Genomic DNA, 27,839 nt, shown 5'->3' on the forward strand with positions numbered 1-27,839 from the left:
TGGCAGACAAACACACACACACACACACACACACACACACATACACACACACACACACACACACACAGATTGCTGTAATTATAGATAGATTTAGTAAATCAAAAAATAAGTAGGAAAAGACATCAGGTGGAAAGAGGAATATTCGAATCTGGACAATGACTACAGGGCTACTTAGACATCTTAGATATAGCGATCAATGAAGGTGTGGAGTCCGAAAAATATGTGAAACAGTGGTGTTGTTGCTTCTGAACAGGATTGCAATGGAAGCGATGCTGATGGACTGCACCACTGACACAGAACGCTTTGTTGATAAGGGTAGGATAACGTAGTAGAGGGAGATGGGTTATGACAAAGTTGGTTTTGAAATACGTTGAAACGTTTTTTCAAGATGGAAGTAAAGAGCAACGCAACATTAGCCTATGACTGATGCAGTGCAATTCCATTGTACTCCTGGAACATTTTGCAAAAGAGTTTTCTTTTGAAGGCATCGGTTCGTCCGCACATCAGTCGAGTGTGAAAAAATTCCTCCTGGATGTGCAAACACTAAGGCCCACTGCGGGAGAGGCAATTCTTTTGTACCACGCTACATAGGATGGTTCGTCCGCGATGTCCCGCGGGGTGAGACTGCCCTTTGCAAAAGTCACTTTGCTCCATTTTTTTCCCTGCAAAATTTGATGTCCATGTGGGGACGATGTCGAATGACAAACTATACAGCTGAAATTGTGTCCTGACTACAGCCACGATTTTCTGCATTGCTAATGGGGACATTGATCTCAGTCCCACGTCGGCCTGGGTCCGAGCAGGGAGGAGCACCGAGGCTTCTCGTGGAGATGAGGCATTCCTTAATGCTCATTCCAAAAGACAGCAGACACCACAATGCAACATCACCCGCAGCTTGCACCACACCGGTTGGTGTGTTTGCCCGTGTGTTGGGAATTTAACCCAGGACCGAAGAGCAGCCAGTAAAACTGAAGCACAAGGATTTTAATCTGCGAGCGGCACAAATTATTGCCGAGCAATATTACTCGTGTCGCTCTTCATACACAGAGGTTACAGCCTGTTGAAGGAATTGGAGCATAACTTCAGGCAGGGTGGGTTGCAAACTGACAGCTGTGTGTCGTAGAATGGAATTTGAAAAACCGAGCAGTCGATCTCACTGACAAAGTGCTGAAGAGACCACAAATGAATATAGGGCATGATGTAAGCATGCTGTTGGGTGGCCTCCAATTCCATCCTGGAAGAAATGTCAAAGTCAAGGGTTTAAAAGAATATTCCAGGGACTATAAACGAGTGTAAGCGAACAAGTGGACTAAGTTTTGTTTCGGCCCTTTCGATCTTCTTTCTCGATGTGCTTATACGTGCACGGAATTGCGGCGTCGAAGCTGTTGCAAACCAACGTTATTCTTCCTTTCAGATCATCAACTTGTTTGTGGCTGTGATCATGGACAACTTCGACTACCTCACGCGTGATTGGTCCATCTTGGGTCCCCACCACCTGGACGAGTTCAAGAAGCTCTGGGCAGAATACGACCCGGATGCAAAGTACGTTTTCTCAGTTGTTGTCCTTCCCTGGCCTGATTGCTCAGATTACTGGTTGCCTTTTTGTATTTTCTGCGAGCCCTCTGATTCCCACCGTGTCAATAGGAAAATGCTCTTTGCTTTCATGGAAAAGATTGTCCTCGTAAGTACATCCTCAGCGAGCCCCTGCCAGCAGCGCAACAGGGAATGTATTTATCAAGCACATTAACTCCCACTCTTTCCTGCCTGAACTTTACCCCAAATCTAATTTATTCTTCCATGTTACTTCACTCCTTGCCAAGTGTTGTTATCCCTCTTCTTTTTTTTTTTTTTTCTTTGTCGTCCATTGCTTTTCATCATCCAGTGTTGTAAATGCATTTGGAGCTGAATTTAAACAGAACTGTTTTACAAATGGGAGGTGTTGTTTTGGATACAACATGTAGGCTCATAGCATAGCAATGAGTAGTCCTACAGGAGAGAGATAGAGATAGAGATAGAGATAGAGATAGAGATAGAGATAGAGATAGAGAGTAAACTGCAGGTGTTTTGGGAGGGTTAATGGGGGTAGAAATGAATGTTACGTGGGTCAGGGTGGAAGATGACATGAGATGATGGTGTACTGGCATCTTGAAGCTCTGAAATGAACAATGGAAATGTACCGAATCAGGGAGGAAATTCAACAAGTTGAGATAAAAGTGATTGAAGAAGTGCTGGTGAGAAGTTAGTTTGAATTTGGCAAGTTTAATATGGGGAGGATTACAGGAGGAGTGCGTGCATTCTGGAGGAACCGAGGAAGGGTGTGGGCTGAACGAGTAAGGGCCCCACAAAACCTGGAGAGAGATGAGGAAAAACGGAGGAGACATCCATGCAACTTATTCGTGATTAGAGATCGGAGGCCTTGTGCCTCTGGTTCCACGAGTGAGAGGTGTGAAGCACGGGGATCCGGGCCAGTGGAGAGCAGGACTTTATTGAGCTCTAGACGAAGACCCTGTTGGCCATGAGAACTTCAGATTTAACTAGAAGGGCACTCGGTAGAGCGCATACCTCCGCCCCACAATGCCTGATCCACGAGAACATATCCGGGCCAATACATTTTTGATATATCATGCCACGTATCGTTTTTGGCTCTCTCTCTGTCTCTGTCTCTGTCTCTGTCTCTGTCTCTCTCTCTCTCTCTCGTGAAGAATCACTGTAAAAATTAAATAATTCTCATATCCAGATGCGGATTCCGATCTTTACCAAAATTGAGTCACTTCTTCCTTGTCTCACCACCAACGTGTCCCCCAAGTTTCATCCTAATCCGTCTACAACTTTTTGAGATATCATGCCATATATCATTTTTGGCCTGATCTCTCAATGGTGAAGAATGACTTAAAAATTCTCATAGACGGATCCGCATCCGGATCTTCTCCAAAATATAATCAGTTTGTCCTTCTCACACACCGAACCTGTCCACAAAATTTCATCCAGATCCGTTCTCAACTTTTTGAGATGTCCTGCACACAGGCAGACAGGGGTGAAAACATAACCTCCTTCACCTTCGGTCACGGAGGTAACAAGGAAACACTTGGCAATCTAATCTGCAACTCGTATTCGAGGCCAAGTTTTGATTTATGATCTGTGCAGGTTAGATAGTGGCTAATGGTGAGGCCCATAAGTTTGAGGGACTGTACTTCCTCCAGTACCTGATAGATGGGTTCACTTGACGAAATATGTGGGTTTACTGAATATTCCTTCCGAAGAGACGAGGTAAGAATATGATACCTTCATGGGTTTAATGACATGTTCCACGTTCTGCACCACTATTTGATCCTTCTCTGATGAACACAAACGGATGCAAGCAACTGTTTATTACCCCGAACGAGTTTTAAGAAAGCAAATCTGTCTGATTGTATGATTGTCTGTCTGTCTGTCTATCTGTCAAGAGATTTCAGTTTATGATCAAGGAACAACTTGATTTCAATTGAATGTTATATTCGATGATTGGAATACAAACCTGTAGTTTAACAGTACTTTCGGTCTGAATTTGTCCTGATTGTACGTGTGCATATTGTACCTGATTGTACGTAATATTTTTTTGCTCTGTCTGCCTGTTTGGCAGTTAAACAAAATTTAAAATCAATCCAAAGAGGAAACTTACTGTTTTTTTAAGAACGTCGTAAAGGACACAAACAACAGCCACAAAGAAATAATGTAACGTGTTAAATAATGTGGCGCTAAAGATGCTGCGTCAACAGCGCTAAACTTCGGAATTATTTTTATTCTACAACCGTTAAAATCTTTATTTTATTTACATTGAATTATTGAACACGGGAGAACACAAATCGACTTTTTTGGAACTTTCAAAAACCCCTTTAGTTTAGCAGTACTTGGACAAAATATCACGGCATTTTACATCGTCTCGACCAATCGTATTTGCTGCTTACAGACTCCGCCGATGTCTCTTTTTCTGTGAAGTGTTTTCTGAACTCTCCAGTTACCTCCACCACCAGAGGTTGACGGAAGTTGTGTTTTCACCGCTGTGTGTTTCTCTGTCAGCGGTGAGCATGATATCACAAAAAGTTATTGAGGGATTTGGACGAAACTTGGTGGATGATTTGGTTCAGTGACACGGAGAAGCCGATTAGATTCTGGTTCGAGTCTGGATGCAGATCCGGCCTATCAGTGGAAACAAAATGTAAACTGTTCAGCCTGGTGGAGGTACGCACTCTACTGAGTGCCATTCCATTTTTTTTCCTGTCATTAGGATGAGACACCACAAGGAATAATGTGAAATCATTTACAAAGTGAAAAGCAGGGTTTTTACGGTTATCGGGGAGGACGTTCACTTATTTATGAACTAATACTGGGCCCAAGATGCTGCCTTGTGGAATTCTACTTTTACCATTGGGAGGAGAGATGAAATACAGATACCATTCAGAGCTCCAAGTGCGGTGAAAAAGTCCAAGCAAGGATTGAAGAAACTTGAAAAAAAAAGTCTGGCAGGCAAATTAAGGTGCCAGGCAGTGTTGAAGGCTCGTAATTTGTCCCCGACCCCTTGCTTGACATCCTGAACCTCCATAGATTGTTAGGAGGGAAGTAGCAGCATATCCAGTGTTGAGTAACGAGGAAACAATCCAAACTGGTGATTGGAGATCAGGCCATTTGAGAAGAGGAAAGATGACATCTGCTGTGATTATGGACTCTGACATAACTTGGCCTCCAACTGGAAGTCAACATGTTGGCCTTTAGTTGAGTGGATCTGTCTTAATCACTCGCATTTGATGTGGGAGCAATTTTGGGAAGTCTCCAAGCACATGGAAGGTGGCCTCAATGTTGATGCCTGGATGCTCTTCACATTTGGGGTTGTTTTTGGGGGAAGTTTTGAACTGGGTTTAGTTGGGGTTTGACCCCATGAATAATGTTGGTTTTTCTGATCCATAATAAATCCAGTTTGATGCAAATATACAGGACTGACGTTGCTGATGCATTGAGTTATGCAAACGATGCATCATGGCTCACTTTGCTTCCGGGTGGAAGATTTATGTTTTCCGCTGATTTTGTCTTGCTGACGAAGCCTGGAGACAGCAATACGTGTCCAAGATTGACGCTGAGAATGCAGAATTTGAAAACATCCCCTTAGGAGCCATCAAATTATTACTTATGCATGGAGGGGCATGTAGGGTGGAGGGGAATGAGAATAAGAAGAGAGCAGAGTCTGGTGGGAGAGAGAATTCAATTGGGAGTAGAAGGATGTGGGAGTAGTTGGGGGGGGGGGAAGTGAAAGACGTTTGGAAGGATACAGGAGTAAGGGGTTTGAAGGAAAGGGACATGAACGGAGTGCACGATAATTTAGGAGTCGGGATTGGGGGAGTGGGTTGTGGATTCTGTCATATTTGCGAATGTAATAACATGATGTCCCCTTGTAAGTTGATGTCTTTTAGAGAACTCCGTATCTGTCTGTATCTACACGTGGGCTTTTGGGTGTCTGTATGAATGTAGAATATAAAGGAGTTATGGAGCTCTCTTTTTCCCTTCACCCTTGTCCCACCGAACAGAGGACGGATACGGCATGTCGATGTTCTGGAATTATTGCGCCGGATTCAACCACCGCTGGGCTTTGGCAAGCTTTGTCCATTCCGTGTGGCTTGCAAGGTAAGAGACGGTCCTGGATAATAGGGGCTGATCCGCATGAGGATGACCTGCTTGAAATTTCTGGCTTTCATGAAATTTCAATACGTTCAGTCGTTGTTTTAAAGGAGGACAATAATTACTTCATATCGTACACCATGTGTCTACAACACACCAATATCACATACCGTGTGTGCAGAATGCACTCGGAATTGAAAATGGCTTATTTTGGTAAGCTCATTATACAATGACTTTTGCTTGGCAGGAAAACAAGAGTGCGCAATTCAAGATGGAGTGCATTTTGCTAAGCCTCAACTGTCTCTCTGATGAAACTTTTTTTTCTTTGAACACCTGAAACCGGACAGTGAAGTTTTTGGGACCGATAAGTAAATTCCCCTCCGTAATTACACCAGCTGCCACTCTCGCTGCGTGAAATGGGAATTTGGAATTGGGGGCAAAAGTGTCTCTTAAAACCACTTTATTCTGTGGATTTCATTCCCCACCAAAATCCACATATGAAAGTGTGTGATGCAATGGTGCCAGAGTAATACAGTAAAAATAAAAAAATAAAAAAATATATATTTTATTTTTTTATATATAAATCCAGTTTGATGCAAATATACAGGACTGACGTTGCTGATGCATTGAGTTATGCAAACGATCCATCATGGCTCACTTTGCTTCCGGGTGGAAGATTTATGTTTTCCGCTGATTTTGTCTTGCTGACGAAGCCTGGAGACAGGCTATATATAAAAGGATTGCTTGATGCCAACATATTGGAACATTGAAGAGATATTGCTGGGATTATGAAGGACAAGGATAGTGTGTTTTCATTGCTTATGGAAGGGAATGAAAAACTCGGGAAAGGAGTGCGAATTGTTGATCCAAGGCTCATGATTGAGCGTGTGAGGATGAGATTTGCACCTGAAGTTGCCACGAGCCGAGGCAGGTGCAGCTGAAACTTTTACACCAACATACTGACCATTCCTGTATGAAGACCGGACGAGTCATGCCGGGAACCTTTTCGAATTAACACAAACCTCTTATTGTTGAAGACTCGGTGGCCCTTAACAGCACCACCGTCTCAGGGGTTATAACGCCAACTAGTTCGGCACAGGTCTCGGGTCACGTGCCTCAGATCACAACACCAAAGTACCCCTGTGCCTTGCCAGTTGGGGATATACACCCCGGCTACAGACTGGGTTTGATCAGAGACCGAGCGAAATCTGCCGCAGTCTGTAGCCAGTTTGGTTTTAAATACAAATCGAGCGATTGTTCTTCAGCGAGGCACGAATAAATTCAGGGCGGCAAATTTCGTATGAATCAGCCAGATTTATTGAGGACACATCGGGGAACACAACACAAGCAAAGCATTCACGACAATGTAATAATTCATCTATAACCTGCTCTTGTCGAGGGAGCTACGGATACGGGTTTCGAAGGGAACCCTAGCAAAATAAACCTTAAGTCTGGACAACATGCAGACAAGACACGGAGTACTTGGTGATGTCTAATGGATGAGAGGAAAAGTGTCGAAGGCACATATGCGGCTTGTGACAAGCCGATGGTGTCGGATTCGAGCGCTCAGCTGGAGCATGCAACGTGGCAAGATGGCGCTCATACTCCTATCGGAATCGCTCACATATGCCGCGTGGCAAGATAGCCACGATGACGACCTTTTGTTGGCACCGCTCACGCATGCAGCCACGGTGCGTCCAGCCCCTTGGAGGGCGACGGCACAAGAGCTAAAGATCCGGTGTGTTTTAGCTAGTTTCTCACAAGGTCCAGTATGCGATTACAGGCCTGGTCTGTACACCAGACAAAGCCAAATCTGGGTGTTGGGCTCCACAGGCGGATCAATGGGATGAAAAGACGACGTGGTCCAGCCACGCAGGGAGCAAGGACGGTCAGAGGCCCCATGGCTGGACTCAAGATGAACCTGGGAATGACCTGCATGCTGGATCCATGGCCAAGGAGGAATAGCTCGTCGAGTCACTCCTCATAAAGCAGATCGCAGACAGGACAAAAGCAGTTCCGCTTGCCTTTCGGGGCGGGCCTCCCGGACCACCCCTGGGGACCCGTGATTGGTCCATCGTTTGAGTTTTCAGCAGCTCTCCGCCAATGGGTTGGTGACATGTCCTGTTGACTGACTGTCAGGGCGCTGGGTGGGGGCTCGTTAAAAGGGGGGAAGGTAAAAAGAAGGCGCCTCTCGGTACACCACCACTGTATGAACACTGGACAGCCTGCTACATCTCCAGACACACATGTAACGTCCCATTACCAAACAACCTGGCTAAACATGCATTTAAGGGGGGATCTGGGCTAATCCTATATTTAATAACCCACTAAGGGCCCATTTCCGCAACATTATTACTCCACGCACGCAAAGTGAAAAGCGTGGTTAAGCAATTGGTTCACTTCTGTCTGTCTGTCCTTCCATCGACAAACGTCAGTTTATGATCGAGGAAAAATGAAATTTCAATTGAATGTTCTATTTTGAACATGAATCGGAAACAATCCTGTAGTTTTGCGGTACTTGTACTTTGACCCTGAATTTGTCTTGATTGCGCATGTGCAGAGTAAGGTAAGTTTTTTTTGGTTGTTTTTTTTTTTGTCTGTCTGCCTCTCTGGCAAGCTAGCAAAATTTAAAATCATTCTAAACAGGACACTGTTTTTAAGGACTTTATGAAGGACAAAAAACAGCTGACATGAATAACGAATGCAATGTTTTAAATAATGTGGTGTAAAAGACACTGCATCAATGGTGGTGAACATCCCAAAAAAAATTCTATAACCTTTAAAATCTCAACTCAACCCTTTGGCAACTACTCAGCAGATGCATCTGGGGTAAAATAAATCTTCCATGAAAACAATCCTTTGGACTTTGTCGGAAACGGGGGCTGATGGCATTGGTCTCGATTTTTGTGTCCTTTCGTGTGTGCGTGCATGTGTGCGTGCGTGTGTGCGTCAACAACTATATCTCGGACATGTATGGACCAATTTTATTCATACTTGGCACAAAGACAACACATGATAGTTTCCAGATGCACGTTATTTGTTTTCGACATCACATCCGAGATGGCTGACTGGAGGCCATTTTGGTTGTAAAAAAAAAAAAACTTGATGTTGAACACGTCCTCAACCATTTCTCGGACAAGCATTTACCGATGTTGTTCAAAATTTGCAAACTGTTAATGAATGATGGCTTACATATGCATGCCATTTATTTTTCAAGATCAGATCCATGATGGCTGACTGGTGGCCATTTTTTTTCCTTCAATGTGTCCCCAACCATTTCTCAGACGTACATGGTCTGATTTTGTTCAATCTTGGCACAAGCGCACAGTACATGAGGAAATACTTTGTATATTGACATTGTATATTGACATTAACTTTGTACGATGACATTGGAGGCTATGACATTTTATGTCTTTTTTTAGTTGTTTAAATTGAATTATATAATTGAATACTTGTTTACAAATCGCCCTTTTAGCACTTTCGAAACAATTCCGTTGAGCAGTACTTGGAGGACATGTTAAATGAGGTGGTGTGCAAGACACTGCATCAACGGCAGTAAAATTCCGGATTTTTTTCTTCTTAAACATTTAAAATCTTTATTTTATTTCAATGAATTAAATACTTGAACACTATAGAACACAAATCACCTTTTTAGAACTTCCTAGACCCTTCCGCTTCGCAGTACTTGGACAAACTATTACGGCATTTTACATCATCTCAAAGAATGGAATTTTTTGCTTGTTGACCCCACCCATGTCCTTGTTTCTCAAGATAGTGCGGTGTAATGTGTTATACGAACTCTCTAGTTTGCAAATGGCAGTGATTATTTCCCACCTCTTTTCCTCTCCCTTCATTCCCTTGTTTATTGCATCAAACTGCCCCCTGCTGTACCGTCAGTTCTTACCTTCCATCACCTCTTCTACCAGCCTCTATCTTCTAAAGCAAGAACAAACCTCAGGATAAAATCCCATTGACTAAAGCGATATGTCCATTGTCTACTCATGTCTTCGAATACATCATACAACTAGAGGGGGAGCACTTGGTAGAGTGCAAAACCTCCGCCGCCAATACTGCTAGGTCACTCAAGTGAACCTGATATCCTATTCATTCAATTTGACGTCAACAGTGCTCATAGAGTTATAGTTTGCAACTTTCCCTTTTACTTTTAACTTTTACATACTCAATTCATTCGTCATAACTCGATTCCTTGAGACAGAAATTGATTTTACGTGGGGATATCCACCTGAAGTTCCAAAATCAGCCGCAATTGTAATTTTGACATGTTTTTTGTTGGAAATCACTTATAACATGTAAAAATGCAAAAAAAAATCGAAATTTTGTTGAAAAAAGAGTTGCAAAAAATTTTTTTCTCTAAATTTTTTTTTTGGGGGGGGGGGGGGTTGGAAATCACTTAAAACATATAGAAATGCAAACAAAAAAAATCATATTTTTACAAAATGGCCACCATAATAGCGGCCATATTGGACTTTGGACCGAGTCCAAAATCTAATGGCATGATCCTTGGACCATACCTAATCCCCCACCAAGTTTCGTCGAAATCTGTCGAGGAGTTTTTCCGTAATACTGTTCACAAACAAACAAACAGACAAACAGACAGGTGAAAACAGTAACCTCCGTCCATCTTCGATGGCGGAGGTTAATAAATAGATCATTTGATTCACCAAATATCCTTGTCCATTGCGTAGTAGATGTATGAGCTCCTCCACGAGCATGAGAACAGTTTATAAAAAATAAATGCTTAAAATCCCACTGGCAAAGTGAATTATATGGAATTTGCAAGAGCATTGCCCTTTTCATACATAATCTCGCAAATGCAAGTGCAAGTCAATTATGAAGTCTGCACTTTGTGACCTTCAGATAGTTTACTTGGGATGTAGATTTATTGGATGTGTAAAAGCATGTTGCTGTATATATTGCAACCTTTTGTTTAAAATACATATTTGAAGAGTAATAGGAAAGTATAGTTAGTTGTGTAACCTTTGGCTCTGTTCGCGTGTGCCTTTTGGTTATTAGATGCAACACTGAAGCTTCGCTTTAAAAACGATTATGAGGTGTGTGTGTGTGTGTGTGTGTGTATGTGTGTGTGTGTGTGTGTGTGTGTGTGTGTGTGTGTGTGTGTGTGTGTGTGTGTGTGTGTGTGTGTGTGTGTGTGTGTGTGTGTGTGTGTGTGTGTGTGTGTAATACAAAGAAACACAAGGAAATTAGACACAGATTGAGGCCATTCAGCCCATCATGCCTGCAACACATCAACACTGCACCAATATATCAACACAAGATCCAAAGAAGAAAATGCAAAATGTTTTTTTTTTAAGTGTTTTTAGTGGGTTTTTTGTTTGTTTCTTTTTTTCTGGAAGTGGAAGGGTTTAGGAAATCTTTTTTTTCCCCCAGGGAAGGGGGAATGGGCTTCGTGAAAACACACTACATCAACCACACAACATCAACTGCACAACATCCCTTGACGAGGCATCCACCAACAGCACTCCGTACACGTGCACACAATCACCCATCAATGCTAAAGCTACCTAAAAGTCTTATCAACATCCCCACACCCCTCTATCTCCATAATTTCCAGGTACCTATATAATTCTAATTTAAACTTATCTACTGCTTCTGCTGCCACAACCTTTCCAGGGAGGACATTCCATGCATTAAATACTCTCTGAGTGAAAGTCCCCTACCTTGCTACCGTCTTAACTCTCCTCTTCTTTACTCTCAGGCTCTGGCCCCTGGTCCTATCACTGTCTACTCTGTTGAATAATTCATCTTCACTTATTTTATCTCAAACTTTCATGATCTCAAACATCTCTATCATATCTCTGTGTAACCACCTCCTTTCTAGTGTATAAAGTCCTGTCTCCTTCAGCAACTCCTCAAAGCGGAATCAATCGAGTAATCCTACGCTGAACCCTCTTGATAGTATATACTGTACGTCCTTCCTGAACTGTGGTAACCAAAACTGCACACAATATTCTAGATGTGACCCTCACTAAATTCCTGTACAATGTTAACACCACCTCTTGATATATACTGTAACTGACCCCCCTCCGAATACAACCTAAAACCCTATTTGTTCCACCTATAGCTGTCTGGCGCTGTGCTGTTTGCTTACCTCCCGTATCTATTACCACCCCCACATCCTTCTCCTGTGTGACCGCTCCAAAATTACCCCTTACATCCTGAAATCTCTATTTTCATTATTCTTCCTCATCCCAAACACCTTACACTTGCTCAGGTTAAATTCCATCTGCCAATCTTTTGCCAAATCTATACAAGTATCAATGCTTTCCTGAATCTGATCACCACCCGCTCAGCTATCCACGTCACCTCCAAGCTTTGTGTCATCTACAAGTTTGGAAAGCTTACTCTTTACCCCATTATCCAAATCATTGATGCAAATATTGAATAGTAATGATCCGAGTACTGATCTCTGAGGTACCCCGCTACTTACATCCTCCCACTCACAGCCACTCTTTGCTAACTACCACTAAGCCGGTTTGCAATCCAATTAGCTACCTGACCAGCCACTCCACAAGCCCTCACTTTAGCTAACAACCTCCGATGTGGTACCTTATCAAATGCCTTCTTAAAGTCTAGATATACTTTGTCCACTGCCTTTCCCTCATCCACCCAATTAGACGCTGCTTCATAGAACTCTAAAAGATTTGTTAAATCGGAACAGCCTTTGGTAAACCCTTGCTGACTACCTTTAATTAGTTTGTATTTATATAAATGGTTCCACATCTGGTCCTTCATGTCTCCACCATCTTCTCCACAACTGAAGCCAAACTAACAGGTCTATAGTTTCCCAATTCTTCTCTGGATCCTTTCTTAATCATTGTGTTACATTTGCTACTCTACAATCCTCCGGTACCTGTCCTGGCTACAGTGAGCAATTGAAAATATCCGTTAACATCTCACTTACCTGCTCAGCCACCTCCCTCAATGCTCTCAGGTGCATATCATCTGGACCCAGAGCCTTATCTACTCTTAGATTACCAAGCTGTTCATTTACTTCCTCCACTTCAACCTGGATCTTCTGGAAAAGCCCTTCCTCACCTCCTCGATAGATACTCTCATCTATTGACAATTCTCCTGACTGTTCTTGTGTAAAAGTTGAAGCAAAATACCTGTTTAATAAGCCTGCCATCTCACTTTCATCACTAACCACTCTCCTGGTGCTATTCCTCAATGGGCCCATACTGGTCCGAACCTGTTCTTTTCCCCTGATATACTTAAAGAAAGCCTTGATATCATGTTTAGTATTCTTAGCCATGTCCTTCTCATACTCTCTTTTGACTTGCAGAGTTATTTTGTTGACTTGCCTCTGTTTACTCCGAGAGTGATGTAACTCTAACTCCAGTCCTGTTATTTTAAACCGAATAAATTCCTTCTGCTTTTCCTTAATAGCGTTCCTTATCTCACTGCTCAACCACCCTGGTCTCTTTCTGTTTCTACTTTTACAACTCATTGGAATATACTTACTCTGCTTTTTGGCTCCCTGACCTATGGCCCTCACTCCTTCTGTGCTGAGGCCTCTTTAATCATCCAAACTTCCCTCCTGTGGGGTTGTAAACTCCTCTACCTCCTTCTCAAGCTTAAACGAGCTCAATCGTGTGCGCGTGCATAAGAGGGAGAGAGAGAGAGAAAGAGAAAGAGAAAGAGAAAGAGAAAGAGAAAGAGAAAGAGAAAAAGAGAGATCTTCTTTTCTTTCCCCTCATTACTTTGAGTGGTCAACCTTCTCTGCCAAGCTGTTGCATTCCTCCTTCGTGGCATCCAGGTGTCCATTTTGGACCTGCAAAACACTCTTCATTTGGTTTTGATATGTCGACAAGACCTCATCCACCTCTTCCTTCAGGGTGGCCATGTTCTTCTGGACTTAGTTCCACAGACCAGCGTTATCCTCTTTAAACAGAATGAGCTGGCAGGTAGCGGGTCACCTCCTCATGCCTGTGCTGACATTCATCCCATCCGGTCGCGATTTCATTCTGGATTGCAACAATCTTTTCTCTGAGCTCAGCCTTCAGTATGGCCAGTTTGTCTTCCACATGGGCCAAATTGGCCACATGCTCAACCAGGGCAGCTTCAATTTTGCTGGCCATGTCAACCATGAGAGACCCTGACTCACTCACTGCTAGCCTTTCCAGGCCAGTCTCCAACTTCACAGTAAATTCCTCCCAGATGAGATCAATTTTGGCTGAGAGCTGCCCCCGGCCCATTTCTATTTTGGCACTTAAATTGGCCAGGCTGGTGTCTATCCTTCCGGCCAGGTTAGTGTCCATCCATCCAGCCAACCAAATCTAGCCAGCATCCATCCTTTCCATCATCTTTTGGAACGTGGCCCTTTTATGTCTAGGGGCCACTACTCTCCCTGGACACTGTTCTCCCCAGCCACGACGTACACTACTAGGGGGTTTACGGAGGGGTTGTCCCCCAAAATAGCTATTTGCCTCCTTCTCAGAAACTACACAACCAATTTCGATCAAACTTGACCACAACATTCATCACCTATGATGGAACAAAACTTGTTCACACCATTAAAAAAAATCAGGGTCTGAGGGGGTCTTTGGAGGGGGTTTACGAGTGGGGGAGGTTGCCAACCCCCTCTAATGACCTATTTGCTTTTTCTCAGAAACTACACACACAATTCTGATGAAATTTTCATCACATGTGATGTACCAAAGTGTGTTCATGCCATTAGAAAAATTGGAGTGTCAGGGGATGTAAGGGGGGTTGTCCCCCAAAATATGCATTTCCTTTCTTCTCCGAAACTACACACAATTTCGATGAAACTTCACCACAACCTTCATCACCCATGATGTACAATATTTTGTTCACAGCATTAATAAAAAAAATCCATCAGTGTTTACTTTCTGCTCCGTTACATATTTTGTAGGTCATCCATGCCTATCATTGGTTCCCTGCTTATCTTGACCAGCCGCTACCAGGTGAGCACCCTGGAGTGTTGCCCCTGCGTTTTTTTATTTTGTATATAGTTTTAAAACATCAAATTTGCCGACGGTGGCTCTGGAGTTTCAAATCCTACACTCCACTCCACTCCAGGTAGCATTTTGTATTAGGTACGAGACCCGGCGGCCCTTCAGCCTCAGGATGGGTCGAACGCTCTGTTTGGCCAAATTTGAAGCCGTGGGCCGAGAGACTCATTCCCGCCAAAAATAACGGCTTTGTTACCTGAACAATGCTTCCAGCCAAACCGACAGACCATGAATGCGACACTCACTTTAATAAACAAGCAATCCAATGAAGAAAATAACTCGAAGGGCACTTGGTAACGCACATACCTCCACCACATAATGGCTGATCCACGAGAACATGTCGGGCCCAAGGCATTTTTAAAAATATCATGCTATATATTAGTTCAGCCCTATCTTTCAATGATGAAGAATCACTAAAAAAAAATTATTGGATCTGGATCTTCACCAAAATTGAAGAAATTCTTCCTTGTCACACACCCAACGTGTCCACCAAGTTTCGTCCGAATATGTCAACAACTTTTTGAGATATCGTGCTATATATCATTTTTGGCCCTCTCTCTCTCAATGGTGAAGATTCACTTTAAAAATTCTAGTAGACGGATCCGGATCTGGATCTTCATTAAAATCGAAACAGTTCATCCTTGTCACACACCGAACCTGCCCACCAAATTTCATCCAGATCCGTCCACAACTTTTTGAGATAACCTGTACACAGACAAAACAAACAGACAAACAAACAAATGAAGAATCACTCGAAGAGAGCCAACTTGGGAAAACTGAACAAAGTATAACGGCACTCGGTAAAGCGCATACCTCTGCCATGTTGTGTATCCCACTGATGGACTGGATCTGAACCAAAATCCAATCCGCTTGTTGTTGTCACCTATTCAACTCATCCGCCTTGTTTTGTCATAACTCGTCCACAACTTTTTGACATATCGTGATATATTTAGTTTTTGGCCCTATCTATCAATTCTAGAAATTAGGTCTCTGTTGACCTTTTGACCTTAAAATGAATTGGTCCTTCAATTTAGCGACCTGACATGAAAATGCTCTTCAAATTTCAAGGCAATCAAATGAAAATTGAGGGGTTTAGAAAATTTGGCCCAAATTGACCTTTTGGTCTATTTTGACATTTTGGCCTATGTTTACCTCAAAATTAATAGGTAGTTGAATTCAGTGACCTGATGTTCAAATTGTTAGGAAATAGGTGTGGCAAAGGAGATTGACCATGTGCTCGTTTATGGCCGCTGGAGGATGATCCAAAACTGCAGGGTCTACCGGAGTGCTCAGTTCCTCAATACTGACCACCGGCTTGTTGTAGCAAATCTGAAGCTGCAGCTTAAATCCAGAAGAATGGTACTTCCCCAACCGAGGCTGGATGTTGGCAAGCTCAAGGATGAGAGGGTAGTTGAGGAGTTCGCGAATAGGCTGAGTGGAGATTTGGGGGGGTCTGGGTGCTTTAGGGGATCCTGAATAGTTGTGGAGTGCCTTCAAGGCCACCGTCCTTGATGTTGCCGGTGGATGTCTTGGAACTTACCATAGGGCGAAGAAGAATTTTTTTCTCTAAATGGACACTGGATACCATTGATCAGCATCACAGGGCCAGGCTGAATGGCAGAGCTGAGCTCTTCAGGGAGTTGACACGTAAAACTGTACGTGCACTAAGGGTGGACAAGGAGGCCTATGTGCGAGGAATCTGTGAGGGGGTAGAGCATCACCAGTGGTCAAGTGATTCTCGTCCTGCTTATAAGGGAATTTGCGCATTGCATTCATCCTAGCCCATCGCTCGGTGTACTGGCCCCCACACTTTTTAGTGTTTGTATGCACTGGATTCTGGGGAGGACGCCGGAGAGATCAAGCTGCGGTGAATCGTTTGGGAATTTCAAGATCTCTAACCTTGACTTCGCAGATGATTAAGTCATCTTTGCAGAGATGCTGAATATCCTTTTAAGGGCCCTCGAAGTGCTGAATGAGGAGTCGGAGCCACTGGGATTATGGATTTCCTGGGTCAAAACTAAGATCCAGGCTTTCAATGACATCTTGGATGCTGCTATCCTGTCTGTATCTGTTTGTGGCGAGGATATTGAGATTGTGGAGAGATTCACTTACCTTGGCAGTGATATTCATATCTCTGCTGGCTGTGAGCCAGAAGTTAACAGACATCTGAGTCGGGCCATGGGAGTCATGGATTCACTGGTTCATGGGGTGTGGCGCTGCCTGTACCTGTGCGGGAGGACAAAAGTCAGAGTCTTCAGGTCCTTGGTGCTTCCAGTCTTGTTCCACGGATGTGAGACTTGGACGTTGACCAAGGATCTGAAATGGAAACGTAATTCCCTTGGTACCAGGTCTCTTCGGAGAATCCTCGACTATTGCTGGTCGGACTTTGTGTCCAATGAACGGTTGCTGAGAGAGACTCAAATGATATTTGTTTCCCGCATAGTCCGTGAGTGTCAGCTATGGCTGTATGGACATGTGGCTCGTTTTCCTGACGCTGATCCCACTCACCAGATTCTCTCAACGAGGGAGCTTCGTGAGTGGAGCTGGCTGGTGGGCTGACCACGTTCCTCGTGGTTGCGGCAGGTTTATCGGCATCTCAAGGAGATGAATATGGGCCAGGCATCTGCCTGGGAGATGGCCAGATGGAGGGCCCTGGAGTACCGGTGGTAAGTGGACGCAGCGACTCGCTTCTCCGGCGCATGTTCCCATACCTGACCTGACCTTCACCTTCGGTGGCGGAGGTAATTAACGAATTGCAAGACAGTAGGCGAGCTTGAATCAACATAGAGTTCAGCAAATTCGGTCAATGAACCCAACACAAAAACAACGGGCACATATTTGTGACAGAGCCGAACGTAAAATGACAATATAACAACTCGTAGCACAATCTATGACCACGGGTTTGGCAATGCACAGAGGAAAGCGAGGGGTGGCAGAAAAACCAACACGTACAAGGCAGAATAAATAAATATTTATCCGGTGCATCCCTTTTTAACAGTGTAGACTGTAGAAGACGGTGGCCGCCTCATAATCGCTCACTCAGAACACACCACCGACATTTAACACCGAATGAGGTGACTCACACCATCGAGGTGGATGAGTCATACTGCCATTGCTTCACTGTATAATGTTCATGACAGTTTCAATTCTCGCTGTCGCTGATAAGGGATGTTCAGACTGGACAGTTCACAGAGAGACCTCTATCAGGTCATGACAGGGTTGCAACCCTTTATGAGAATTGAGCCAAGAAGTTCAAAATGGTCTCATGCCAGCCCACCCCTTCGGAGGGCAATCAATCCATGAATAGGTTTCTGGCTCACTGGCCTATAGCAGCATGGAGTAGATTCCCCCGAAGAGTTGAGCTGGCAAACTGTCACCTGTAGTCGAGTTCTCTTCTGAAGCCATTGTCAAGAAAGTTTCAGTAGTGTCACAGCTGACACTGCTTCTTAGCAGTGGGTGGTTCTGTATCTTTCACAAATTGCAACTGAAGCTGGAAGTTCCAATTTTACTGTCGACCTGTCTTTACCCCCCATGTACTTGCCATATGTATGTACGGAGAAAAACGTTCCGAACAGCCCTTGCAAACCTCAAACCGGAGGTCCAGATTTGATCAGTGCCTGTGTGCTCTCAAACTGTGCAGTCTGTTCCTCCATCAGCTCTCTTTCAACCTGTACTGCACCTTATGTCACCGACCATCTGATTGGAAGAGGGCTAATTTAATTCCCTGACAAAAGAAGGGTGCAAAAATGGATCCACTAAACTCTGCAGACCAGTAAATCAAGTCCCAATTTTAACCAACGTCAGGGAATCAATCATCGCAGCTCGTATCAAGACTTTCCTCTTATCAAGCATCCTCATCTTTTTTGACAAATGTCTGCTAGGAGAGGTTCATCCATTCCATCCAATGGGACCATACTCTGTGCAGTGTTGCTGCTGCCAAAGCAGTCTCTCGGGCTATTGGGCACAATCCTGGATGGGTCACCACTCCAACACAGATCACCAGCAAGCTGATACTCATTTTGCCGACCTCAGAAGGATGGCAGGCAGAGTCAACCCCACCTGGTATTAATTCAACAGCCAAGCGGGATTTGAACTCAGGATACTTGGATCCCAAGCCCACCACCCAAATCATGAAGCCAACACCAGGCATAGGAGAGGTTCCATCTCTTGAGATTTTGAGCCTCACCATCAGTTGTTCCCTCTGCCCTTTCAACGTTCTGACACACCTCGTTTCCTTCATGATGTATGCATTTTCTCAGCGACCTGCTCCTCATTAAGCTTGTTGAAGGGCATTCTTAGGTGGTGCAATCCCACTCTTCCCTCCAGGGCTTAAAGGTGGCAGTGCACCACCACCGTGCATCATCCTCTACGACCACCCAAGATCATCTTTTTGACTCCCATCAACTGCCCCTATCCAATCCCTTTTATGCACAGGTTACTACGTTCCATGTTGCTCCCCTCTCCGATTTGTTAGATCCACCTATGTCTTACTGTTTGTGCGTTACCCTTCTTCCCTCCGTCAAACTACCTTACTGCGCTTTTTTTGAGCCTAGACTTTGTATACAAAGACCATTGTGTTACTGGGTGAAAAAAACAACAACAAAACAAAACAAGAGCGACCAGGTAAGGCTCATGCGAAGGTGTGAGAGGATGGGAGGACGAAGACGAGACAAAAAGATGATGATAATCCTGCGAGGCTGCCAACCTCGGTTGGGAGGTTTATCACGCTTATTGGCCTTCCCGTTATGTGTCACTGATCTGAAAGCCTTTTTTCTCAATTGGCATCCATAAGTGCTGGACATAAGTCAATTGAGTTCCACCCACAGTGGAAAAGCCTACTCTATTTAGATGTATAAGTAGGCTTTGGTGGCAGTGATCGGCTGCAAAGTGTCATGGAGGGAGTATATTATGTGTCAGTGCAACATTCGTCCGCTTCTCAAAACCCAGCTCCTTGGCCGTGCAGGACTCAAACAGTCCTTGTGTTCCTGAGCTCCGCTGTGATCCACTAACTTCTATTTTCACCCAAAGGAAAAGATATTTGACATATTCATAGTGAGTCATTTACATCACGGCTACGTCGTCGTCGGTGGATTAACATTGCTCGAGATGGTTAAGGAAAGGTTCCATTGCCTCTACGCCGGAGAGATTTAATTGTTCTCTTCGTTCTTTCACTTTCCGATTTAATTTGGTGGTACGTGAAACTTTTCACCAATTTTTCTTCCTTTCACAGCAATTATGCAATTATCCTCATGAAAGTTTTTTGCTCCTCGTGCCGTTGGTACTTCGACTTCTCAACCTTGAGTTCTGAATTGGTTGCTAATTAATTGGTACCATGCGCGTCGCGGAATCGGTTGGGGGGGGGGGCGACAAAGCATGGAGAGGGTAGAGGGTGCAAGACCATAAAGGAGGTGGAAGAAGACAGAGAGAGAGAACACTGACCAGTCGGTGATGGCAAAGTGATAGGCCACATCGACTCCGCTTCATTCCAATTAATCATGGGGGATAAAATAACGGTTCCACAAATTTCTACTGCCCATGACACAGTGGATAACAAAGAACATCTCCAAAACGCAATTGTCTACTCTCGTGCTTGGATACCATCATTGTGAGGGTTTTGGGTACAGGTGCATTCCGTGATGAGCTATCGAGAAATCAGCTCCTGAACCTTTTTACAAAGTGGAAATTTCTAAAATAATGTATTGCCTGTTTCACGTTCATGTTGACGATCGACACAATGTTTATGGATTTCCACTGCCATACACTTTATTCAAGAGTGTCAATTCAAGTAATTTTTTTTGGACTTGAGGCTTGCTGGCCCAGGAGCAGTGCTGACATCATCACCTCAGCAAGATGATGAGATGTATTGTGAGGTATAGGGCCCAGGTGTCGACACTTGAGAAATCAACTCCGGAACCTCTGTAGTTGTGGAAGTTGCCAATTTGGTTTGAAGCATTAAAAATGGGTCTTCCTCTGAGTAGGCCCCTAAAAAAAACAGCAAAAAGTAAACAAAAATGTTAACAGTATGAACAAAACTGCAGCGGAATGTCTCATTGCAATCATCCATGGGGACGGAATGAGGTGTCGTGTTAAAGTGTGGTGATGGTGGGTGGTTACGTGATGGGGGTATGCCATCGCCGGTCACTTTGTGATGAAGCGTGCCATTTCTGTGCATCACGTGACGATTTGCGCCATTGCTGATCACCACGTGATGGGACACACCGATGATGGCCACCAGGGGATGGGGCGCGTCATTTCCGGTCATCGCCTTGAAGCGGCGTGCCTTTGATAGTCGCCGCTTAATTGCGAACGGTTGTTTTATTTGGTCCTTATGCTCGATGGTGATGGCATTTGTTGTATTTTTCAGCATCTCGTGGCCATGAACATGTCTCTCCAGAGTGATGGCACCGTGCTCTTCAACGCAACACTCTTTGCTCTGGTGCGGACTGCTTTAAAAATAAAGACAGAAGGTAAGGATGGCTGACATGCACGTCAGTAGATGGTTCATTCTCACTCGTTACCCTCACCACCGAAGGTGGACGGAGGTTACGTTTTCACCCGTGTCTGTTCGTTTGTTAGTCTGATTGTGTACAGGATAACTCAAAAAGTTGTGGACGTATTCAGATGAAATTTGGGTGTGTGAGTGACGAGGCCGAATTGATTCAATTTTGCTGAAGATTTGGATCTGGATACTAAAATTTTAAAGTGATTCTTCACCATTGAGTCACAGGGCCAAAAACTAGAAAGGCACTCGGTAGAGCGCATACCTCTGCCATTGCTGATACTTGATCCACGAGAACATTTCGGGCCAAATACATTTTTGAAATATTGCGCTGTAAAGTACTATGTCGATTTTGGCCCGATCTCTCAATGGTGAAGAATCACTTTACAAATTAAATAATTCTCGTATCCACATCCGGATTCGGATCTTCACCAAAATCGAAACAATTCGTCCTTGCGACACTCCCAGCTGTCCACCAAGTTTCGTCCGAATCCGTCCAGAACCTTTTGAGATATAGTGCTATATATCGGTTGAGCCCAATCTCTCAATGGTGAAGAATCTTTTTTTATTTTTATTTTTTCAAATCAGTTACGGATCCGGATCTTCATAAAAATCTAATCAGTTTGTCCTTGTCACACACCGAACCGGTTCACAAAATTTCATCCCGATCCGTCCACAACTTTTTTGAGATATCCTGCAGACAAACAGAAAGGGGTGAAAACATGACCTCCTTCACCTTCGGTGGCGGAGGTAACGACATATAGATATCGCATATTTCAAAACGTTGTCGGCCAATTCGGACGAAACTTGGTGGATGAGTTAGTTAGTTGACAAGAACAAGCCGATTAGATTTCTGTTCAAGTCCGAATCCAAATTCGGCCTATCGGTGGGATACAAAACGTGAACTGTTCAGCCAGGTGGAGGTATGCGCTCCACCGAGTGTCATTCCGGTTTCCTTCCTATTATCCGATCCAAGATCCAATTGCAAGTGGCCACCCAGACCAGATAAGACACGACTACTTGATGAAATGACATGACAAAATTTAGTCTAGGTGAGGTTCTGCAGTCAATGAATTAGGTGCACTTACCTGTGTTGAAATAAATAAATGCGAGTCGAAGCAAATTGATGGATGAAGTTAATGAAATGTTGGATCTGACACAGTTGATGAAATGATTTCACTTGTTCCACCGGTTTGCCTTTTCTTTGCAACACCACAGGAAATGGTTCCTCGAGCTTATGAGCAAACCGTCCGGGTAATGAGAGCGCACACAAATGTCGATCACTAATCTTTCGCTCGTTTTAAATGAGAAAATAGAAGAAAAAAAAAAAAAGAACCTTTGCTGACTTTGGTTGTAAATGCGATGAAATTGGGTGTAAAAGAGCAGATTAGATAATGGAAAGCGATAGGTTTTCATGAAATATTACACGGATAAGTGTGAAACGTGCAAGACCGTCGTAATTCTTCGGTTTTCCTTGGCACTGCACGGGTGGCATCGCTCGTACATTGAGAGACGAGCAGAGGCTTGGTTTCCTACAAGGTTTTCATTGATGTAAAGGACATGAATTGCATTTTTTTTTGCGCCAGTAGTTTATTTAGCAGTTGATGTGACAACACATGCTAATGGCAGTTTAACATCATTTCATGGAGGTGATTGAACAAAGGAGTCCAAGAACGTGGGGCGCAAATCGACTGGACATTTGAAAGGACCTCATGGATATATGGGCTGGCAGGTTTGCTTCGAGGAACACGCACTCGCCTCTAATCTGTCTAACCTGGATTTTAATCATGACCCAGCTGTAAACCGTCATCCTGTTTTTCACAGGCATCGCGATTCATCGGAGTGTGTCCCTCGGGTGGGCGTTAAACTCGGTGCCCCGTCTGCGGGAATTATTTGGCGGACGTTAAACCTGCACCCTGAACAAATTACAAATTCCTGCCCCTAGCTACTGCTGGGAAGACAATGGAAAACCACCCGGTGTAATCCTTGCCAAGAAGCTAATTTCAGCAACACCGACACTCTGTAGCAGAGTATGGTGCATCGAGACTGGAACCGTGGCTGTGTTTGTCACCTTGTGGTGGGTTGTTGAGTGACCGATGCTTTGTGTGTGTAACTCAAGACACTGTTGGTAGTGTGAGAGAAGTCTGCTCTTGTAAATGACAAATTACTTGGATTATGGCTGCTCTTGGGATTTGACGAGGATATCCAGCGTTTTGATGAAATTCCTTTTGGGTCTCGCCTGCATGTGCGTGCTCTTCCCGGAACGACAAACGTCCTCTAGAAAAGACCCAGCAGGCCAACGAGGAGCTTCGCATGATCATCAAGAAGATCTGGACCCGAACCAGCATGAAGCTTTTGGATCAGGTCATCCCTCCGGCAGGAGGTGAGTGCCTCGCCAAGTTGTGGGGACGCGTGTCGGGAATCGAGCAGATGGAGGTTGACTTGACGGCAACAGAGTGCATGATTTGGAGGCCGAATATCCGCATATCAACAACTCGACAGCAAACACAGCCCCAGCCAAGATTAAAGTTTGTAGGCCAGTGGGACTCCATGCCAAGTTGCATATCCCTGGGATGTTAGCCCTTTTGTTTTTATCCTCATGTTTATCCCAGACCACCGACTTAGATATATATTTTTTATAAACCGAATTGCTTTCTCCTTGCTGATTCTCAGAAAGGCAGCCTTGATGCTTTTGTGTGCATATTAACATGTGACAGCACTGCCTGAAGGCCTTGACGTATGTGTGCGTGTGTGTGTGTGTGTGTTCTATCCTTTTTCTGAGCGAGGAATTAGGGGGTAGAGTATGAGATGCATCTGTCTGTGTTCCTACGCAGAGGACGAGATCACAGTGGGGAAGTTCTACGCCACCTTTCTCATCCAGGACGCCTTCAAGAGGTTCAAACGGCGAGAAGAGCAGGAAAAACTTGGATATGGGCCGAATTCCACTGCCCTGCAGGTACATAGAGCACTCTTTCTGCCTGACGTATATGGTTCACAGACCTGTAAGCATCCTGATAACCATTGCACTACTTTGCCATTGTGTATCTCAAGAGACAAGGTACGGAAAATTGGGTGCACTGAAGAATCGTCAATTGCTTCCCTCCGGCCTCCTGTGAATGTCTGTATTGATTGAGCGTCAAAAAAAACAGTCCTTGCTTTCCTACCAAGGCAGTTAATTTCCAAACTAGGTGAGTGAGAAACAAAAAGGTATTTGAGGAGTTGAGGCTCACCGTGCTTCGAGCACAACAGGCCAAATGTCCTCCAAAGAGTCCTCAATAACTTACTCATCAATTTGATGTTATTTTATTGATACACTCATCAATGTCCTTTTTATAATCTTAGTAGTCCCATTTCTCCTCTCGGGAGAGATTTTCATGAGGACACCGGCACACAACGGCCAACTTAATGTGCACATGACAGCCGGTTTTCACCGTCGCTCAAACGTCGGCATTGTCCAAGATGAAGCACCTCCTGCAGGTACTTCCTCGGAACAGCATATATTTTTCATTGGATTTGATTCCATAAGGGGGAACAAATCCATATGCAGACAGCTCGGAGGCGAGCAGCGCGGCTCAAAGGCCAACGGAGAAATCCCTCCGTCCCTCCAGCACGGCATGAATCCTTTTTGGGGAAATCTTTGCCAAATAAACTTTTCAGCATTTTGAAGATCACCTGCTGTTTCCTTTATAAATATTTAGCTTGCGGACAACCTCTGCGACCATTCGTCTGTAAATTTCAACACGCTTCATGTTTCCGTTCACCAGAAATTCCTCAATCGTTCACTGGCCCTTCGTCTCTGTAATTCCGTTTGTTGTCATCTTGATTTTCGGCGCATGCATGACAACACGCGATGAATACCAGAGATGGTTTGGCCCCAGAATGCACTGCAGGGCCAAGTCCTCCCTCTACTCGTACCTGGAAATGGGAGGGAATAACCAATTGGCTCTCACCTCATCAGTTAAACCCACGTGGCTCAGAGCCATCCGACCAAACTCACCAGAGGACCTGGGTTCGATCCCCAGTCTGAACGCATAATTTTCCCACATGTTCATGTATTGCACACCACTCCTTCCCAATTACATGTCCAGGCGATGCATGACGTCATCGCCGGACGCCGAAGGAAAGGAGTACTCAGTTTTTACTCCGTTTGTTACTTGCGAAATCGGAGATTTTTCAAGTGTGTTGGTCAGTCCATTTTGTTGTTCTGTCTCTGCCTGTCTGGCTGTCTGTCTGTTTGTCTGTTGATCGCCTACAGGTCGCAATTTTAAACCGATCTTTATGAAACTTCACCACATGGTAGAGTTTGTCATCAGGAAGAAGAATATTGTTTTTGAGGTCAAAAGTTCAACTTAGTCCAAAGGTCAACTACGAAGGTGGTATTTCTAAAATCCTCAATTTTCATCCGATTGACTTGAAATTTGAACGAGTTATATTTCGCTTCACTGAATTCAATCGACCAATTGTTTTTGAGGTCAAAATGGACCAAAATTTCAACATAGGCCCAAGGTCAAAAACTAAAGTGGTATCTCTAAAATCCTCAAATTTCATTGGGATCGTACTCTGCACAGAGCATTAGTGCTGCCTCAGCAGTCTCCCGGGCAATTGGGCACAATCCTGGACAGGTCACCACTCCAACACAGGATACTCATAATGGCTCAATTATTCCAGCAAACCTGGCACTCATTTTGCCGATCTCAGAACGATGACAGGCTGAGTTAACCCCACCTGGTATTAATTCAACAGCTGAGTGCGATTTGAACTCAGGATCCTCAGATCCTAAGCCCACCACCCCTAACCATTAAGCCAACACCAGGCAAAATTTTCATCTGATTGACTTGAAAATTGAAGAGGATTTATATTTCAGGTCACTGAATTCAACCAGCCAATTATTTTTGATGGGAAAACATGGTTCGTATGCTTACACAGTGTGAAAGCACACCCCACTCGTCTCACATATGAAGCTCTTTCTAACCACTGACTGATTGACTCACTGATATTAAAGATCGGTGCTTTCCAGGTGATGTAGAAAGCTGAAGTTCTGCGTGCCGGTGGACACTATGCATTCCTGTCTGTGCCGTCGCTGATGAATTGCCAATAAGCGATGAAATCGGTCCGGCAGCTGAGGGGGTGTGCAGCATTGGGATTCTCATGTGTGTCCTGTTTGTGAACTTCTTTACAGCTGTGGAGGAACTCTGGGAAGAGTTTGATACAGCAAAACGCTTACCTTGTGTAGCCCTTCTTGGTTGCTTTACGCAGCAGTTTTGGCTCGAGGGGCATGGGAGGTGTCAATTTATTTATATAATCCTAGCCACCTGGGTTTAGCTGAATAGGTGAGAGCTGATTGGCTATTCCCTTCATTCACAGGTGAGACATGTTGGTGGGTCTTTATTATTTATATATTAACTGTTTTTGACATTTGCACATGGTGCATGCTTGGGGGCTTCATTGGTATGCATTGCTGTCTGTGCTGTCGCTGATGATTCACCAATAAGCGATCAAACCGATCCGACAACTGAGGGGGTATGTAGCATTGGCATACTCGTGTGTCAACGATGCATGAATGTATTTATAGCTGTGGAGGAACTCTGGAAAGTGCTTGATACAGCAAAGCGCTTACCTTGTGTAGGCCTTCTTGGTTGCTTTTCACAGCAATTTCTGATAGAGGAGCATGGGAGGTGTCAATTATATATGTATATACAGAATATAGATATCACCATATCAGCATTTACTCCATGGTAGATACATTGGAATTCATCCCGATTGATACAGTTTCTCCAATTCTTAAATTCTCCATTGACAAATATTTATTTTACATAATGTAGCAAAAGGAATGCCTCAAACGCCGCCTTACCTTTGATCATTATAAATGTTGGTTGACATTTCTGTAAATAAAGGGCGATATTTTCCATGATGTCAAAACCCCTTGAACAAGTGCCTTGGGCAGTCTTGTTGTTTTAGACATTTCTCTCCTTTTTTATAATGTGTACGTTTCCACAACCTTTGATTCATCTCCAAACCCGTTCAAATTTTCATGGGTTGTTCTTTCTACCGTGTTTCGAGCTTCAGAAAATTATTGATAGTCTGTGTTTATAGGTTTGTATTTCTACACCTACAAGTAATTTGAATATATACTAAAGCCTTTATATCTGTCGTCGTCGTCATCATCATCATCATCCTGATTTCAATCCATCTCAGGACGAAGGCCTTCCTCAATGCATCCTCATGTTGAGGGTTTTGGCATATTGTCACGCTTGCCAGGTGCATGTTGGGCAGAGCAAATTCGGAGTCAGCCAGGGTGCCAGCGACAGCCCAACTAATCAACGTGAAAGACCCGTGGGATAATTAACATTCACCAATGACCGGTGCTGGTAGACGTGTCCTCCTGCTTAACATTGATGAATCGCCTTGCCTGCGAAATACCAGGATGACGGTGGGAGATTTGAATACCAGGATGACAGTGAGAGATGACTGGGTCGATATTTGAATGCAGCCTCAGCTACGCAGAAGGCAGTGTGCATACCCATAGGCTATCCTACCAGTCCTCCGTTATATTGCCAGCCTTACTCAAAATTCACTTTTCCATCCCTTTAAAGTCTCCAAGCAGTTACATTGTTCAAGGCAGCAGCACCCAAGGGCCGACACTTTGGAACATCACCACACTATCTTTAACCTGTAATCCA

At 44.1% G+C, this 27,839-nt stretch overlaps 1 protein-coding gene across 4 annotated transcripts in view; it reads left to right on the plus strand.

Moving 5' to 3' along the window:
* The window catches only part of LOC147033546 (voltage-dependent L-type calcium channel subunit alpha-1S-like), a 224,001-nt gene that overhangs the window by 99,656 nt on the left and 96,506 nt on the right, over positions 1 to 27,839 (plus strand). For 3 of the 4 annotated variants that reach the window (XM_085854944.1, XM_085854926.1, XM_085854935.1), the window contains exons 33-37: positions 1,415 to 1,542; positions 5,556 to 5,652; positions 21,025 to 21,127; positions 23,441 to 23,542; positions 23,994 to 24,115. In XM_085854944.1, coding sequence (XP_085711070.1) covers positions 1,415 to 1,542; positions 5,556 to 5,652; positions 21,025 to 21,127; positions 23,441 to 23,542; positions 23,994 to 24,115 — 552 coding nt within the window. Of the gene's footprint in view, positions 1 to 1,414; positions 1,543 to 5,555; positions 5,653 to 21,024; positions 21,128 to 23,440; positions 23,543 to 23,993; positions 24,116 to 26,176; positions 26,201 to 27,839 lie in introns of those variants that run through there. The other variant, XM_085854955.1, reaches the window with a different exon arrangement.

This window comes from Eptatretus burgeri, chromosome 2 (assembly GCF_056783735.1).
Source record: "Eptatretus burgeri isolate ZD-2024b chromosome 2, Ebu_testis_v1, whole genome shotgun sequence".
NCBI classification, from domain to species: Eukaryota; Metazoa; Chordata; class Myxini; order Myxiniformes; family Myxinidae; genus Eptatretus; species Eptatretus burgeri.